The sequence below is a fragment of the Mastigoproctus giganteus genome, chromosome 10, assembly GCF_048544385.1.
Source record: "Mastigoproctus giganteus isolate SK-2022 chromosome 10, ASM4854438v1, whole genome shotgun sequence".
In the NCBI taxonomy this organism is placed as follows: domain Eukaryota; kingdom Metazoa; phylum Arthropoda; class Arachnida; order Uropygi; family Thelyphonidae; genus Mastigoproctus; species Mastigoproctus giganteus.
Genome location: NC_143584.1, coordinates 119482112 through 119501180, shown reverse-complemented (window position 1 = coordinate 119501180; position 19069 = coordinate 119482112). Strand labels below are relative to the sequence as shown.

The following is a 19069-nucleotide window of genomic DNA, read 5'->3' as shown; positions in this document are numbered from 1 at the left end:
TACCACAGAGTTGATACATTGCTCTGTGGTTGCTGTTTCCCATATGTAGTACTTTACATTTGTCAATGTTAAACTTCATTTGCCACCTCTCAGCCCATCTGCTAAACCTTTCCAGATCCTGTTGAAGTAGCATAGTGTCAATAGTGTCCTTGACAACCCTGCCGACCTTCGTATCATCTGCAAACTTGGACATTAAGCTTGATATACCATCATCAATATCATTTATAAATACAGAAAACAATAATGGACCCAATACTGAACCCTGAGGGGCTCCACTGATAACGTTAGTCCACGATGAGCAGTGTCCATTGATTACCACTCTCTGTCTTCTCCCCCTCAACCACCCCTTTATCTATTGTGCAGCAGTTTTTGCTGCACAATAGATAAAGGGGTGGTTGAGGGGGAGGTTGAGGGGGGTTGCCCTAATTTGTGCAGCAGTCTTCCATGTGCAACAGTATCAAAAGCCTTTCTAAGATCCAAGTATATAATATCAAAGCTATTCCCTGCATCCAGTTCTTTTGTGACTGCATCATAGTATCCAATCAAATTGGTCAGGCAAGACTTTCCCTTAACAAAACCATGCTGTGTCTGAGCTATAACTGAAGTCTTGATCCTGCAGTGCTTCTTTAACCAGTGCCTCCATTAATTTTCCTGGAACAGAAGTTAAACTAACAGGTCTATAATTACTTGTGTCGCCCTTTGATCCTCCTTTGTGAATTGGGGTTACATTTGAACATCTCCAGTCTGTGGGTACCTCCCCTGAGTCCAAGGAAGCTCTCATAATTAGGGCTAAGGGTTTGCTTACTTCCTTTGCTGCCTCCTTTAATATAACTGGATAGATCCCATCCACCCCAGGTGCCTTTCTTGTATTTATCTTCAACAATTTCTCCTCCACTTTACTCTCAGTTATTACAAGATTCCCTAGCTTACTGCCAGAGTTGAATACACCTCTGGCATTCCCCTCGCTGAATAACTCCTCATGTGTGAATGTCGATGCAAAATATTCATTCAGTTTTTGTTAGCTACCTGAGCAGGATCATCAACAGTTGACCCATCGATATCAAGTGGACCAATCTGATTCATCCCCTTCCTTCTAGAGTTTACATAAGTAAAGAACTCTTTGCTGTTTTTCTTTGCATCCCTTGCCAAAGATTTCTCGTAATCTGCCTTCGCCTGCCTAACCTCCTTTGTAACTTGGTTACAGATCAACTTGTATCTATCATAGGCTTCTGTGTCACGTGTTAATTTGTATGTATCCCATGCATTTTTCTTCTCTGCCATATGTCTCATTAGTTCATCTGACATCCACTTAGGCCTAAACCTTGAACAATATTTCTTAGTTGGTGTGTAAAGCCTAGTAGCTTCCAAGATAAGCTCTTTGAATGCTTCCCATTTTGAATTTGCTGTTGGTAACATCATCAGTTGGTCCCATCATATAGAATTTAATTACTATCTCAGACCACCGTACTCACCTTTACAAAAGCAAAAACCCTTCCCTTTATCCCTGATGGTAGTTGCCTCTGAGTAAATCCATTTAGCACACTGTGATCACTGCCACCTAGTGGTTCATTTACCTGCAGATTCTTAATGCATGAAGAATCACTACTGATAATCAAATCAAGAGTATTACTCCCTCTAGTTGCCTCCTGAACGTGCTGATGTAGAAAACAATCATCCAATAAATCCACAAAAGCCTTGCTAGTGTGTGAGTGACCAGCCCCCAAATTCCAGTCAATATCTGGGAAATTAAAATCCCCCATTATAAGACTCTCTGATTTGCTGGCCCACTCTATTTCCCTGTACAGTTTCTTATTATACTCATCAGAGTCGTTAGGCCTATAGCACACTCCTACTCTCAATTTTGATCTCCCAAATGCTTATGTCACACCAAACTGACTCGACACTGCACTGTCCAGCAATGTCGACTGGCTTCACTTACTTGGATTTTATGTATTTCTTAACTAATAGCATAACCCCTCCTCCCTTCCTATCCTGTCTATCCTTTCTGTAGACATTGTACTCCCCAAATTCCAGTTCTGCATTCCTTATATCTGTGTGACATCACGTCTCTGAAATCCCCACAATATCTGCCTTTGATGTTTTGAGCAATACCTCAAATTTATCAAATTTATTTACTAAACTCCTAGCATTGGTGTACGCGCAAGTATACATGCACCTTTTCTTTTTCTTAGCTACCCTAACACAACCTATGTGTTTATTTGTACCCCAATGATTCCCAGCAGTCTCTGAAATATCCTGCATCTTATTTTCCAGCCTGCTGCTCATTCCAATAGAAGCAGTGCAAGAATCACTTTCACCTCTGCCAGTGGCTACTGTTAATCTATTAGTCCTTGTATCCCCCCCCCAATCTAGCAGTTTTCCGACCCACCTAACACTGCCTCGATAGCATTAGCAAACATTCTTGCACCCTTTCTATTTAAGTGTATCCCATCCCTGTAGAAGCAGTCTCTCCTGTTAACAAGTACAGACCAGGCTGAAAAAAATATGTGAACATGAACATGGCTTATGCAATCATATGAACATGACTATAAAATCAACATTTCACAATCTATAAATATTAAAAAAGCAATCTAGCACTCACATAACCCCAGGAGCTCACATCTGGTGAGTATGGGCTTGCCACACCCAGGGTTCTGAGCTGGATGTCATCATTCTTCCTCTTTCTTGGTGATTCCCTTCTACTTTTGACACTCTCTCTCTCTCTCTCTCTCTCTCTCTCTCTCTCTCTCTCAGGGTAACTCGGGAATATTTTTTTGGCTTGTGCAGCATAAGCCTCAGGCTTCCTTGCACCATATAGCTAATAATAAAAAAAATATTCCTTTCGTAACCAATCCTCTAATATCAATTTCCACATTATTGGCCCAAAAACAGAACCTTCCGGACATCCTCGAATAGCAGATCTAGTTACTGAATTCCAACTAGACTTAACTGTAAAAGTTCTTTCCTTAAAATAATCTACTTGATGATGGTATAAAGCTGATTATTATTATTATTAGCTATATGGTGCAAGGAAACCTGAGGCTTATGCTGCACCAGGCAGAAAAAAAAAAAAAAAATTCCCGAGTTACCCAGAGAGAGAGAGAGGTGGGGGAAGAGAGAGAGAGAGAGAGAGAGAGAGAGAGAGAGAGAGAGAGAGCGCGAGAAAAGTAGAAGGGAATCACCAAGAAAGAGAATGATGATATCCAGCTCAGCACCCTGGGTATGCCAAACCCATACTCACTGGATGTGAGCCCCTAGGTGGGAGCATTTTGCAAGGCAAAGCATCAATAATACACTGTCCCAAGAGATATTATCAAAAGCCCCTTCAAAATCAACAAAAATGCCAAGAACATATTTTGCATTTTAATCTCTAATCAATTTAACCAAGGATTTTAAAGCATCCTCTGTTCCACCTCCAGGAGTAAAGCCATATTGTTTATTTGAAAACTACAAATTTTCTTGCTTGCATATTTGCAATATTTACTATGAAAGCATGTATTCATAGACCTTGCCCAAACCTGGAAGAAGCACAATTGAACAATAAGAAGAGGGCTCGGTTTTAGGTTTTTCAGCTGACTTCAAAATGATCTTAAAAAGAGCATCCTTCCAAGGCGAGGGAAAAATTCGTTCAAGCAGGCATTTGTTGAAAACCAGAAGAAGATGCTCAGGAAACAGTTTGAAGAAATGCTTAATAACATTCCCTTCAGTGAGGTCCATACCAGGACACCTGTTATTACAAATTTTGTTAACAGCTGAATTAAGATCTTCTATTGATAATGATTCCTCTTGAATATCGCTAACACAACCACAAGCTAACCGATCAGTACTATCAGAATGTTCCACCTATCTCTCGTTGTGGAAGTTGATAGGTTAAATAAATTTATGGAGGAACTGGACAAACATTTAGAGGGAATTGTTTTGTAAATTTTTTTTTTTGGCTGATGCTGCATAAGGTCATACACTTGCTTTCTTGTATCGCATCCACTACTACTCCATATGATGATGAGGTGCCAAAATAGATGACAGATGAGTTGATGTATCTTATACATCTAAAGAAAGAAGCAATGATAGTTACAGATTATCACATACTACCACATATGAGAACTATAATCAGATATATAACAGTACTACAGATTGAATAAGAAAAATAATAGCTCAGTAAGAGAAATCACTAGCAAAAAAGAGCTAATTATGGGTATATTAATGCAAAAAAACCAGAAAGTTATATAGGTTCCCTCTAAGTCTTAATGATGAAATTGTAGACAATTCAGCTGGAACTGCAGATCAGTTGAACAGGTATTTTGCATCCATTGTGGGGGGGGGGGCTTTATGGTCATGTCCTCCACATTAAAAATGTATTATCTTATTAAGTTTCAGCAATTTCTGGATCCAAGTTTGAGAAAATGTCTTCAATTTTGAAAGGCTGTGCTCCCTTACACAAATTTTTGAAACTGTCATAAATTTAAAAATGGCTGCTATTATTTGTAAATACAATAGATGGCAGCACATCCTTGTAAAGTTCAAGACAATCCATACCTATGCACACAAAATTTGTTGCTACTGCATTGCAACAGCCATCAAAATGTATATACTCCTTTCGGCCCATACATGAAAAAAAAAAAAAAACTTAGATAATGTGTATACTTGTAAAAGGGATTATTAAAACATTGTTGTTTTTTTTCTTTTTTAAACAAAAGCCATGAGAAATAGTTTTGCCAGGCCAAATGAAACTTGCAGCTGGGCTTGTGTGGATCCTTACTTTCAATATATCTAAATTTTAATTTTCCTTTAACTTGGAAGGCAAGGTTTTTTGGTTTCATATTAAACTAGATCTGATACCAACCATAAAGCCTTTTATATTTAATGTATCGGTATATTGGTATTGACTTTATTCAAACTACCCATTTCTGCAACACTAGATGGGAGTTTTTTCCCCTCAATTGACTACCCACTGGCTGAAGGCAAATTTCCACAAATCTATCCTGCAACCATCCTTCCTCACTTTGAATTTATGCCTCTTCACATGGGATTATTCTGAGCAAGAGGAAGGATTCCATCAGCACTGAGCTTACTCAATCCATTCAAAGCCTTAAACACCTCATTCAGATCTCCACACAGATGCCTAGTCTGAAGGCACCAGAAATGAAGTTTGCAAAACTGAAGCTTTCCTGCTACACGTTGGGTCTCTTCTACCTTTGGTGAGAGGAAGGAAAGAATCACACTGCTCTTCTCTCCACCTATTCCACATCCTTCCTCAAATGAGGTCTCTAGACCTATATGCAGTACTCAAGGTGCCTGATCACCATTTCTTTATCCCTGCTGGAAAAATTCCTGTCTATTATTGACAAAACCTCATGAGCTGAACTGGTAGTCTGTCTGCACTGCCTAGAGAACTTTGTATCTGACTACAAAATTACCCCAGGTCTTTATCATTCTCCTCTACCCTGATTATTGTACCACACAGTTGATACTGGGATTACTGCTACCCATAAGCAGCACCTTGTATTTGTCAATGTTAAACTTCAATTGCCACTTCTCAGCCCATCTACCTAATTTGTCTAGATCTTGTTGCAATATCATATCTTGATTACTGTAATTAACCCTGCAAACTTTCATATTATCTGCAAACTTAGGCATTAAGCCTGGTATGCCGTTATCAATATCATTAATGAATAAGAAAAGAACAATGAGCCCATGTGCTGAATTCTGTTGGACTTCATTAATAGCATTAGTACAAGAAGAGCAGTGTCCATTGATGACCACTCTCCGTCTTCTCTCATTCAACCACCCCTTTATCTTTGCCCTTATTGCCACACTTCTCCAATTTGTACTGCAGTCTTTTATATGCAACAGTATCAAAAGATTCTCAAAAATCCAAGTATTTGATGTCAAAATTATTTTTTGCATCCAGTTCGTTTGTTACTGTGTCAAGTGTCTTGCATTTAATTTTCGTAATTACAAATTATGGCTAGTCTTAACTAGATAATAAAATTTCATACAGCTAATTTTGATATTTTTCTAGTTTAGTATTCAAAATCACAGCATGTTTGTATGTAAGTAATTTTTTAAATTTGCTCTTCTTGTACTAATGCTATTAATGAAGTCCAACAGAATTCAGCACATGGGCTCGTTGTTCTTTTCTGTATTCATTAATGATATTGATAATGGCATACCAGGCTTAATGTCTAAGTTTGCAGTTAAACATCACTATTTATTTTGTTAAAAAAATACCTTAAGTTTATGAAAGGACAAACTAAGATTTACTGATATTTTTTGGGACTGGAATAATTACTTTCAGGAGGTAATTATTCTTTAGGTAACAAATAGAATATTACAAAAACTTTAACTTTAATTTAATAACTACAGTCAAACCTCCCAAATCTAGCAACCATACAAACTGCTCCCTGCCAAATCTTTGAAATTTACTGGATTTTAGGTGGAAAAATTCTGCATTATTATATTCTGCATTTGTACATAGTACAAAAATACAAGTGTATTGTATGTGGATATAAAATAACAAAATATATGGAAAAGTATTTAGGTAACAAATAGAATATTGAATGGTACAGTACGAAAAAAAAAGACATTTCTCTTACAAAATGTATCATACATGGTTGATAAACCAATTTCAAAGCTAAGTTTTCCATCACTAATTATCGGTAAATTGCCAACCTTGTTCAATCACCATCCTGCATGAACTTTGATCACTGATTGGGTGGTTGACTAGACTGCCCATCATCTTAATTTTTTTTTTTTTTTTTTTTTTTTTGAAAATGGTGGTGCTGGAAAATTAACTACCTGATCTGGGAGGTGTGATTAAATACCATTCGGCCAATTTCCAAAAAAAAAAACAATTAATGCATAAAAACCATTATACAAAGACCCATATATCCAGAACTATCCTGCCTATGCTTGGTAGGCAGGATAATTCTTAGATATAATGTACCATAAAAATAATGGAAAAATGTTGACAACAATCATGATTTTTAGTCAGTGAATGTTGACTCCTCACTCACATCCTCACTGTAGACCTTTGCCAAAGCTATTCTCAGCTTGTCTGAACGGGACTTGTAAACATCTATGCATTCAGTGGAATTAAGTCAGCAATTTGATTGCAGAACAGTACCTTGGCCATTACTTTGCAGTGGCTAGCATTTAATTGCAAATTACATTAATCATTGTTAAATTAACTAATCAGATAAAACAAAACACCCAGTTTGGGTAAAGGATCTAAAACAAATAAAGCCACACTTCAAATAAGTACAAATAAAGCATAAATTTAGTGTACTTTGCTTCTCTTAATAAATCAGTATAAATATTCTGAAATCAGAGTATTACAAAACTTTATCTTTTTAAATATGTGTATGCACAATTAATATAGAATGGTTTGCTATATGTTGTGGTAAATCTAAGAAATTCCTTTTTTTTATTCACATGCAGTTTGCCTATAAAAAGTTGTAGGATAACAGATTTACAAGGTAGAGACAGACTAAATTCAAAGGTAAAAATAATAATACTATTACTTCAACCTTATTAATAGACAGATTTAAGAGAAGCAAATTTGGTATGCATGCGATGTGACAAACCATTCATTTTTATGTAAAACAGTTTTTGACATAGTTTGTTGTTCAGCAAAGTAAATATGGCAGGTGTGGATTTTAGTTGGCCTTCTTTCTTTAGAATATAGAATTTAAAATAGGACTTTCCTTTCAGTGGAAGTGTGAATTACCTTCTATATTTATATTCAAAAGGGTTGGACATTAAATTTTTTGGCTGGATACCTAACCTACCTAGTCTAGTCTTGGAAGCTCTTAAGATTCTGCATAAATTTAAAAAATCTATTTTTATATAATTTTTTATGTATATAGAAATTTATATAAATCTCACTTAACTTTTAACTGTAAAATGGCCATTATTTTTGATATCAGTAATGTATATTCTTAGTTGGGTAGTAGATACTTATCATTTTGTAATTTAAGTATGATAATATCAGTTAGTGATAAGATCTAAACAGATATAATTTAAGAACTATACAGCAAGAGCGTTCTGGTTTAAAAAAATATATATAAAACTATATTTTTATTTATTTCACGGTTCTTCAAAAAATAAAAATTCACATAGGAAGTTAGTACAAGTCTTACATTGTTTTGGCAATACCTGCTAACTCAGCCAACCCATTCTTTGATTACTGAAACAAAACAAGTAACTGTTATGGTGATATTTGTAACTTATGTGCCATAAGTATCTATTAGAAAACAAACCAAGAATGTCTCTCTTCGAAAATCAGAGCCTTACATTAACTTCATATTTTGGATTAACTCTTTTGAAAGCAGTTGCAGTTATTTAGAACAAAGGCAGCATAAGATTTATTTATGACAACAACAAATTCAGAGCATATAATAGAGAACTTCGTTAACTATGCTAGTATTGAAGTCTGTTAACACATTTATTACATTTCATGTCTGGAGGAATCATATACACAATGATTATCTTTGTAACATAAGGCAGCATCACAAAAAGAAACCAAAATATTTCATAAATTGCACACACTATATAATATCAGTTTTCTGCTTAAATAAAATTACCATGAGTAAAATTTTCACAAAGTTCAATAAAATTAAAATTTCTCTTGACAAAAGTACTAAATGAATTGTGCTGCAATGAAAATATTGTATTTGCATTAATGTTCCATTTCAGATCCTGAATGTTTCTGGTGTTGGACAGAAAAAAAATTTCTTTGAGGAGTCAGCTCCCAAGTAATATTATTGGAACTTGATATAAATCAAAATATTTCTACCATACATTCAACATTCTGAAATTATGTAAAATGATGGAATGTAAGTCATTCAAAGGATGCTATACAAAGTCTTTTACAACACTGTTATCAGTTGTATCTTTGATCAATGAAGTCTAGTATATTCTTCAGATCTAATTCAGTCCATCCAGAAAAGGTTGTGATATCAACAAATGTCTAATTGTGAACGTAGGTGAATTGAAATTCAGGATGTAACATTGATCTATCAAACTACGGTACCAGTAATATCTATAAAGAAATATATCCCCCCCCCCCAAGTAAATACTGAAAATGTTGCTTCAGGGTCTTGTTTTAAGAAATTGTGAGATATAAATGGAACAAGGAAGCACACAGTCAGTACCGATTTCACAGGGTGTATTAGATCATTCTGTCATATAAAGCTGTGAACCAGAGACACCTTTCTGTGAGTGGGAATTTTTATGGGAATATATTTCTGTTTCATTTGTCTGCCTCCAGTACTCTTATCAGTCCATCCAAAAAAAAAAAAAGAGTGATATTTCACTTTAAAGATTTTTAAAACTGTTTCATTAAACTACATCCCAGTTACTCTCCAAAACTCAATACAGTAATACAAGTATGCTAATTTACAAACTTCTAGAATAGCTAGAACACATGAGCCTTTTGTGGGAAAGTTACAGTATGGAAGGCATCTTAGCAGTTGTGATATCTCTCTCTAACAGATGTCATGTTCCACTGGTACACCATATTTTCTTTTCCTTCCCATTCAAATGAAATAATTTAATCCCCATGTTCCTCTGCAATAGTTGATTAATTTAAGTTTATGGAAGAATAATTTGATTACTATGTTTCCCTATATCAGTGGCACTGCTATTGCTCTAATAATTCCCAGTGCAACACTGAAGTTAAGAGGAGCAAGCACTTCTCTCAGATAGGCCAAATGTAAGTTAATAACTATTACTTTAGTAACTTATAAGATCAGGTTTACACACATTAAATATGTATCTAATCTTTTTTGTCTTGCTTTTTAAATTTTGTCTTGGCAAAGTGCAGGATTTCATGCAATTTCTGTGCTTGTAGTTTTACATTCAATCCTGCTCTTTTAATGAAACAGAAATTCCTTTCTTTATGGTAAAATATAAAACTAAGCAGTTCATGAACTTTTCAGATAATCCAAACAAATGTATATAATAACATATATTCAATAACTATATCTGCTTAAAGGCAATTCATGACATCAACAAATATTACAGGTAGAAAAATAATACAGAACTAGATTATTTTTTAGTATAACCTTCTAATAAGACTATCAATTAGGTACTCTTAGGTTAGGTACATGTTTATGTAAACAGTCTATAAATTTAAGAACAGCATTTGTTAGTCTTTATTTAAGAGGATGAGATAATTATAATTTTCACTCACTCATATCAGTATACAGAGTGTTTCAAAAACGATGGTCAATAATTTAAAGGTGAAAAGTACAAACTAAAATAAGCAAATAAGTTCCAGTGAACGTTGGGCCACAAATGAACCATTTTCGTGATAATGAACATTTTCTGTTAAGATCCGCCACTGACTATGGGAGCACTCTGGGAGGGTAGTCTGCATTGCCAAGACATACACACTGGATATGGTAGGGGTACAGTAATTGGTGATGTAAAATTCCCCACACACACTGCTATGACTCAGTACACCTCTTGCAGAGCAACCCTCCTTGTCAGAATTCCTGGATTTTGTTCTATTCTTTCTAACACCCCCTAACCTAAACAAACAAGTCAGTGGTGGATCCCAACTCTGTACAGTTCACCTTGTCAGTAGTGGATCCCAGCTAGAAATGTGCAATATCTTGAAAATGATTCACTTAAGAACCCATGCTTACTAGGCTTTTTTTGCATTTGCAGTCTGTACAATTCACCTTTAAATTATTGACCATCACTTTTGAAACACCCTGTATAGTATTTATATACTAATATAAGACTAATTAATTAGAGAAGACTTTTTAAAAGCCTTGTCTAATTACATAGTATGGTTTACTCTTTTGCAAGAGTGAGCAAAAACTGTGTTAGTCAAATGCATATATTTAAATAAACTCCTCAGTGTTTATAATAGCAAGAGAGGACAGAGTCTAACCATTTGCTGTCTTTTCTTACTCTAAGTGATTAACTGATTAGCACTCATACAAATCATTTAATATGAAAACTGAATATTTTTCTTTAAACTCTTACAGATATTGTGAAGCTGCTACTCCAGCATCATCCCTTAGCCCAGCATCATCATCATGTCTTCAAAGTCCAGGAAGTTTCACTTTGGATTCACCCTCTCCTCCTCCAACCACTGCTGATTTTTGCGAATTTTTTCAAGCTTCAGGAAAAATTATGGAAAAGGACTTCTCTAAGTTAACTCTTTCAGGTAACTATTACAGCTGTTTAAATTTATTATAATTTGTTTGTTAACAGGTTCATGGATAGGCATTTACATGTCAAATTAAGTTTCCTAAGCATGAAGGACATGGTAATTGTAATAAGCAACACTCGGTTCATAAGATGTAAGAAAATGAAAAAGGATCCATCCATGAGTACCATGTATGGACTTATGAATCCTTATCTACACTCTTAATTTCAGTTAATGCTGAAAAGTTTGAGGATTCTGCAGTTTCTTTAAGTTTTGTTTCAACCACACTTCCTTTCATTATATAATTGATCTTTTGCTGAATCTAAATTCTATCCACTATTTTGTTGATGTTTACCCCTTTCTAATTTGAAAAGTGCAAGTGATCATAATTCCTTAAATTATAATTTCTTAAGTATTTTTCCAATTGTGTGTATGTGGGGGGGGGGGGGTGTTAAACTTATTTACTTTAATACTAACAAAACTTGATCCTATCTCTATTCTCATATAAAATTGACTTTTGCCATTGATAAATAAAGTAAATTCCAGTTACTTATCAATGCATTTGATAATAATGCATAAATAACAAATCTCAAGACAAATCAAGTTATGGCCTATATTGTTTAGACCACATAGTAAAACAGTGATCTTAACACTGGTTTGTTTGTAAATTCTGGAATTTTTTTTTTTTTTTTTTTTTTTTTGTGATAATTTGGTTTCTTAGCAAAGTTGTAGTAAATGAATAGTTTTAAGTACCATAATTATGAAGATTTGTAATTTTGCATTTATATATAAATTTTATCTAAATGCATTGTCATCATGAAAATTGCAATATTTATGTATTGGAAAGTTTGTAAACAGAACCAGGAAATAAGTATAATTCTTGAACATTTTCTTTTGTGAGGTCATGCTGACATATAATTAATACTAGACTAGAGCAGCAAGGCATATAACCCAAAGCAGCAAGGATGCCTTGGTTCCTTGGCAGGTTGCCAGTGGTGATTCCCTATGAATGAAGGCCTTAATGTATGCATTATGTGTGGTACATATGCAGACCTGAGCATAGGAGAACATAATGACCCAGGAGATACTTTGCATGTGCTAAATAATTGAAGTGAGGAAATTAAGTGGAGGTTAGTGTTTTTCTTAGACAAATTTCAGTGCTTAAAGAAAAGGGTTGTTGTACACAATGGAATTAAATCGGGAGACTCATCAAGCACTCAGATGTCCACCTTTAACTTAGAACCTACTTTTGTGTATCTGGCTAAATGACAAGATCATAACAAGCAGAATGTGCTGGTCCCACAGGAAGTAGTTATTCTCAGTGACTCTATTGTCAGGGAAATGGGGAATGTTTTATGCAATAAAGATAGGTGAAATACAACAGGGTATGTCTACCAGGGACAAAAGTTGGTAATATTGTAGAATATTATCTTTTAAGTGCACAATCTTTTAAGGTGATACTGTTGTACATGTTGGTACTAATAATGTTAAGCATAGGTATTCTAAAGCTATATTTAACAAGTATGAGGTGATATTAATAAAATCCACGAGGTAGGACTGAATTTGAAAGTGTCTGGAATTTTGACAACACAATAGGAGGGAATTTATGACTAGAACCTTATCAATCAATTTAGCCCCGGAGAGACTGCAAAGCATGTGGGGTAGAATTTTTCTCATTATGATCAGTGCTTGTTAACAGATAGGATTTTTTTCACAGAGATGAAATATGTTCAAATAGAAGGGATGCAAGATGATGCACAAGTAAGTTTCCTGATGCTATCGAGGCAGCATTAGGTAGGTCAGAAAACCACTGGTTTGGGATTGTACAGAGACTAATAGTTTAACAGCAGCAACAAGCAGAGGTGAAACTGATTCTTGTATTGCTTCTATTTTGACATGTAATAGCTGGAAAAGCAGAAGGGGGAACATTACATGGACTGATGGGGGTTCATACAAGCTAGAAGTTAACATGGATTTGTATTATTCTCAAGTGAAATTGAATTTAAATGGAAATCATGCCTCAGACTAGAGTAGCAAAGCAACTGGCTAAAAATAGCGGGAGTGCTGTGGTTCAGAGGAAAACTAAAGTAAGTGGTTCTCCTATGAATCATGGCCTAACAAAACACACTACTTGTGCAATGTTTGCAAACCTATCTGGAATGGGACATATAGAGACAAGGGGGAATGTCTTTGTATGTGTTCTGTGCAAAGAGTATAAGGAAACTTGGTGCAAACTCAGCATTCTGAGGGGCATTTATGAGAGCTTGAAGAACAGGGTGGATGCCCTCAAAAGAATTAAAATGGGGGGACTCATCAAGCTCTCATTTGCATAAATCAATGCCAGAGTGCTCACTTGTGCATCAGGCAATGCAGTGGCAATCCCAAGGCAGAATGCACTGGTCCCACAGGAGATAGTTATTGTCAGTGAAACTATTGTCAGGAAAATGGGAAATATGCTGTGCAAAAAGGGATAGCTGGAATAGGACCATGGTATGTCTGCTGGGGAGAGGATATAGAGGAGCAAATATCATATTTTAAAGGCACGAAAAGTGATATTGTTGTGTAAGTGGACACTAATGATATTAAGAGTAGGAGATCAGAGGACTTACGTAACGAGTACTGGGTCAAGTTGGTTTTTTTTTTTTTTTTTTTTTTTTTTGATTTGGTAGTTGTTGGCGCATCGGCTTCTGTGGCCATATTGCACCTCCCAAGGTTTTTGCAGTACTTTGATCCAAGCCCAAGGCGGGAATCAAACCCGCGACCTTTGGGTTGCCGGGCAGGTACTTTACCCACTCGGCTAGCCCGGTCAGCGGGTCAAGTTGGAAAAACGTCACAAGTTAGGATTAAATTTTAAAGTATCTGTAGTCCTGCCCAGACATGATAGGAGGGAGTACATGTTGATGGCTTTGTCAATCAGTTCATCCCTGGAGAGACTGTACAAGGCTCTTGGGGTAGAAATTTTCTCAGCATGGTCTGTGCTCATTAACAGAAGAGATTGTTTTTACAGGGATGGAATACACTTAAATAGAAGGGGATGCAAAAATATCCACTGTGCTATCGAGGCAGTGTTAGGTGGGTCAGAAAACTGACAGCTTGCGGGGAGAGAGATACACACATTAATAGATTAACTAGAGCTGCAGGTAGAGGTAAAAGTGATTTTTACACTGTTTCTGTTGGAGCAGTTGGGAAAGCAAGGTGTCAAGGATTTCAAGCTCTGCTGTGGGTTATCATGAAACAAGTAAATACATGGGCTATGTTAGGGTAACTAAGAGTAAGAACAGGTGCATGTACACTAATGATAGGAGCACAGTAAATAAATTTGATGAATTTAAAGTACTGAATAAGTCATCAAATGTAGACATTGGAGATATCAGAGGCATGGTGTCACTCAGACATAAGGGATACAGAATTTGATTATGGGTATGGGTAGAGTAGCACAATGTGTACAGAAAGAACAGGGAGGGAAGGGGGTTATGCTCTTTCTTAGTTCAGAAGCATATTAAATGTAAGACAGGTATACAGTGGAATGTTGAGGCAGTTTGGTATTATATAAGCATTGGGAAAACAAAAATAAGAGTAGAAGTGTGTTACAGGCCTGACTATGACGAGTAAAAAAAAACAACTACACAGAGAAATAGAGTGGGCCAGTAAGTCAGAATGTCTTGGGGGTTTTAACTTTCCAGATATTGACTGCAGCTTCACTCAGACATAGCAAGACTTTTATAGATTTAATGAATGGCTGTTTTCTACAGTAGCATGTTAAAGAAGCAACAAGAGGAAGCACTCTTGATCTGATTATCAACAATGATGTTTCATACATTAAGATCCTGCAGGTAAAAGACACAATGGGTGGCAGTGATTACAGTATGCTGATGTGGGATTTACTTAAAAGTATAACTACCATCAAGGGTAAAGGGAACGGCTTTTGCTTTTGTAAAGGTGACTACAGTGGTCTCAGGTAGTTTTAAAATTCTGTATAGTGGGACCAATTGATTATGTTACCAATAGCAAATTCTAAATAGGAAGTAATTGTAGAACTACTAGACTTTTTCATATCAACTAAGAAATACCATTCCAGGCTTAGACCTAAACAGATGTCAGATGAACTGATGAGACTTGTAGAAGAAAAGAAAAAATGCATGGGATGCATATAAATTAACAGGTAACACAGTAGATATAAACTAGTCTGTAATCAAGTCACAAAGGAGGTTAGCCAAGCTGGCGCCTCCGTAGCCAGGTGGGAAGGAGCAGCAGTGCGTAGCACACGCTTCTTGATTAGACCGTGGTTCGAGCCCGTCACCACCAAATACGGAAGATGCGGAAAGGTCATGGAATGACCACCGCATATCCCGGAGCAATATGGCCTTAGTTGCTAATGCTCCTAAAAACCAAATAACAACAACAACAACAACAACAGTTAGCCAAGCTAAGGTAGATTATGAAGTCTTCAGAAAAAAATGCCAAAATAGCAAAGATGTCTTATTTATATTAATAGTAGAAGGAAGGGGTGAATCACAGTGGTCTATTTGATGTGAATGGGTTAACTGTTGATGATCCTGCTCAAGTTGATATGTATTTTGCATTTACATTCAACACATGATAAGTTCTTTAGGGAGGGGGATCCCAGAACTTCAAAATCTAACTGGGAGCTTTGATAATAGAGAGGAAAGTGGAAGAGAAATTGTTAAAACTTAACATAAAAAAGGTACGTGGAGAGGACGAGATCCATCCAATTACATTAATGGAGACAGCAAAGGATGCTAGCAAACCCTTATTTCAAGAGAGGTTCCTATAAGCTGAAGATGTGCGAATATATCCCCAATTCACAAAGGGGGATCACAGGGTGCTTGAGTAATTATGGTCCTGTTAGCTTAACTTCTGTTCCAGGGAAAATAATGGAGTCACTGGTTAAAGAAGTAATGCAGGACCGACCACATAGACAGGAATATAATTATACTACAGTCACAGCATGGATTTTTATGTTATTTGTTAAGGGGGCAATCTTTTCTGACCAATTTGGATATTATGATGCAATAACAAAGGAACCGGATACACAAAATAATTTTGATATCATATACTTGGATTTCAGGAAAACTTTTGATACTGTTGCGCATAAAAGACTGCTGTACATGGAGCAGTGTGACAATCAGGTCAAGTCACTGCTCTAGTGAAAGGGATGATTGAGTTGGAGAAGTCAGAGTGGTTATTAATGGACACTGCTCTTCATGGACTAATGTTATTAGGGGAGTTCCACAGGGTTCGGTGCTGGGCCTATTGCTATTTTCTGCATTTATTAATGATATTGACAAAGGTATATCAGGCTTAATGCTAAGCCTGATATACCTTTGTCAGGGTAAGCTACTGCAACAAGATCTAAAAAAATTAGGCAGATGGGCTGAGAAATGGCAATTAAAGTTTAACATTGATGAATGCAAAGTACTACACATATGAGTAGCAATAATCCCAGAATAACATAACTGTTTATTACTACACTCAGGGTAGTGGAAAATGAAAAAGACCTGGGGTTAATTTTGCATTCACATTTGAGGTAACCTTGCAAGGTTCCTTAAATCTTAAGTTACATAGGATGGGGTTCTCACTTTGGCTTGCCCTAGCTGATGAAAGGAACATATTTTTTTAGTGATTTGGTTCACTTGAACAGGGAAATGCAAGTATCTCTGCCAATTCCATAGAGGAAGCTCTAAGGGTTCAGTGAACTTGATGGTGAGGGAGGGGGTGAATAAGGAAGTTAGATTAGGGATATCAACAAAGGTCACACTTCCATCCTCCTCAAGAGTACATGTTTGCAACTTTGAGTACGAGAGTAGCCTTTGCGGACGTTGCTTATTGCCGCTCCTGGAACAGAGAAGTTTTTTCTGATTTATTTTCTGTTTTATTAGCTTAAATTGACATATTAACTTATTTTCTAGAGTAGCTTTATATTCCTATTTACGATACTTAGTTTAAAGTAACTTAGATAGAGGTTTTGTAGGTATTACTTAGTATCGGTAAGGGTATCAAATCCACATGTTACAAGTTGCAGCTCCATTGAACGAGGGGCTTTTTTAACATGTTTAGCCGGTTTAGTAACCAATCGTTACATCAAATTTTTTCTATAAGTAGCTAGTCAGGATCCTTAGTTTATTCTGAATTGAGACAGCAAGATTTGGAAGTTAATCGATACTTAAGTGTCCGTAGATTTACCGTTCGTAAATTGCCGCCATTGTTACGCAATACAAAATAACTCGAACTAGATAGCATAAGCTTAGTATAGTATAGTATATAATATTGTCAGTTAATTAGTAAATCTATTAATCTTGTTGAACTTTATTGTCAATTAAATTATACTTTTAACTATATACATATAACAACTTAGATTACGTAACATAAATAATTAGCAAAAATAAATAATTAATACTTAATTTGATACAGAAGTTATATAAAGGGATTTCGTAGATAACACTCGATACTGAAACATAAATATAGCATTATAACTGTGTTGGGATACAAGTTTAGGGTTTTAATTTTGTACTGAAATTGAAATTTTATTGAATTTAAATCGAAATCATGACTCAGACCAGAGCAGCAAAGCAAGAGGCTCAAGCTAATGGGAGAACTGAGGGGAGGCAGTTGCCCTCTGAATCACAGCCTTTTAAAATGCACTACTTGCTTGATGTTTGTGGACAGTTGGGTACGGGACAAGATACTGCCATGGGGGATGTCTTTCTGTGTGCACGATGCAAGGAAATCAGGCGACAACTCAGCATTGTTATGGGCCTATATGAGAGCTTGAAGGACAGGATGGATGCCCTCGAAGGATTAAAAGTGAGGGACCCATCAAGCTCTCAGCTGCCCACACCAACTCCAGAGCTTGCACTTGGTCATCACGCAACACAGCGGCAACCCCCAAGGCAGAATGCGCTGGTCCCAAAGGAACTAGTAGTTGTTGGTGACTATATTGTCAGGGAAACGGGAAACATGCTTTGTAAAAAGGATAGGTGGAACAGGACCAGGGTATGTCTGCCAGGGGCAAAGGTTGATGACATTGTAGAGCAGATATCATCTTTTAAGGGCACAAAAGGTGATATAGTTGTACACGTTGGCACTAATGATATTAAGAGTAGGAGACCGGTGGAATTACTTAACAAGTACAAGTCACTGTTGAAAAAAAGCCGTGAATTAGGGTTGAATTTGAAAGTGTCTGCAATTCTGCCCAGACACGATAGGAGGGAGTATATGATGAGAGCCCTGACAATCAATTCGGCCCTGGAAAGACTGTGCAAGGCTCAAGGAGTAGAATTTTTTTCAGCCTGGTCTGTACTTGTTAACAAGAGAGACTGCTTCTGCAGGGATGGGATACACTTAAATAGAAAGGGTGCAAGAATGTTTGCTGATGCCATCGAGGCAGTGTTAGGTGGATCAGAAAACTGCTAGATTGGGTGGATACAAGGACTAATAGATTAACAGTAGCCACTGGCAGAGGTGAAAGTGTTTCTTGCACTGCTTCTATTGGAATGAGCAGCAGCCTGGAAAATAAGATGCAGGATATTTCAGAGACTGCTGGGAATCATTGGGGTAAAAGTAAACACATGGGTTGTGTTAGGGTAGCTAAGAAAAAGAACAGGTGCATGTATACTTGCATGTACACCAATGCTAGGAGTTGGGTAAATACATTTGATGAATTTGAGGTATTGCTCAAAGCATCAAAGGCGGATATTGTTGGGATATCAGAGACATGGTGTCACACAGATATAAGTAATGCAGTACTGGAATTTGGAGAGTACAACGTCTACAGAAAGGATAGACAGGATAGGAAGGGAGGAGGGGTTATGCTATTACTTAAGTAACACATAAAATCCAAGGAAGTGAAGCCAGTCGACATCGCTAGACAGTGCAGTGTCGAGT

General features: G+C 36.4%; 1 protein-coding gene across 1 annotated transcript in view; it reads left to right on the top strand.

Annotated features, from left to right (window-relative positions):
• The window catches only part of LOC150079255 (calmodulin-binding transcription activator 1-like), a 927385-nt gene that overhangs the window by 802568 nt on the left and 105748 nt on the right, over positions 1–19069 (top strand). The window contains exon 22 of the mRNA XM_090383006.1: positions 11001–11182. Coding sequence (XP_090239132.1) covers positions 11001–11182 — 182 coding nt within the window. The remainder of the gene's footprint in view (positions 1–11000; positions 11183–19069) is intronic.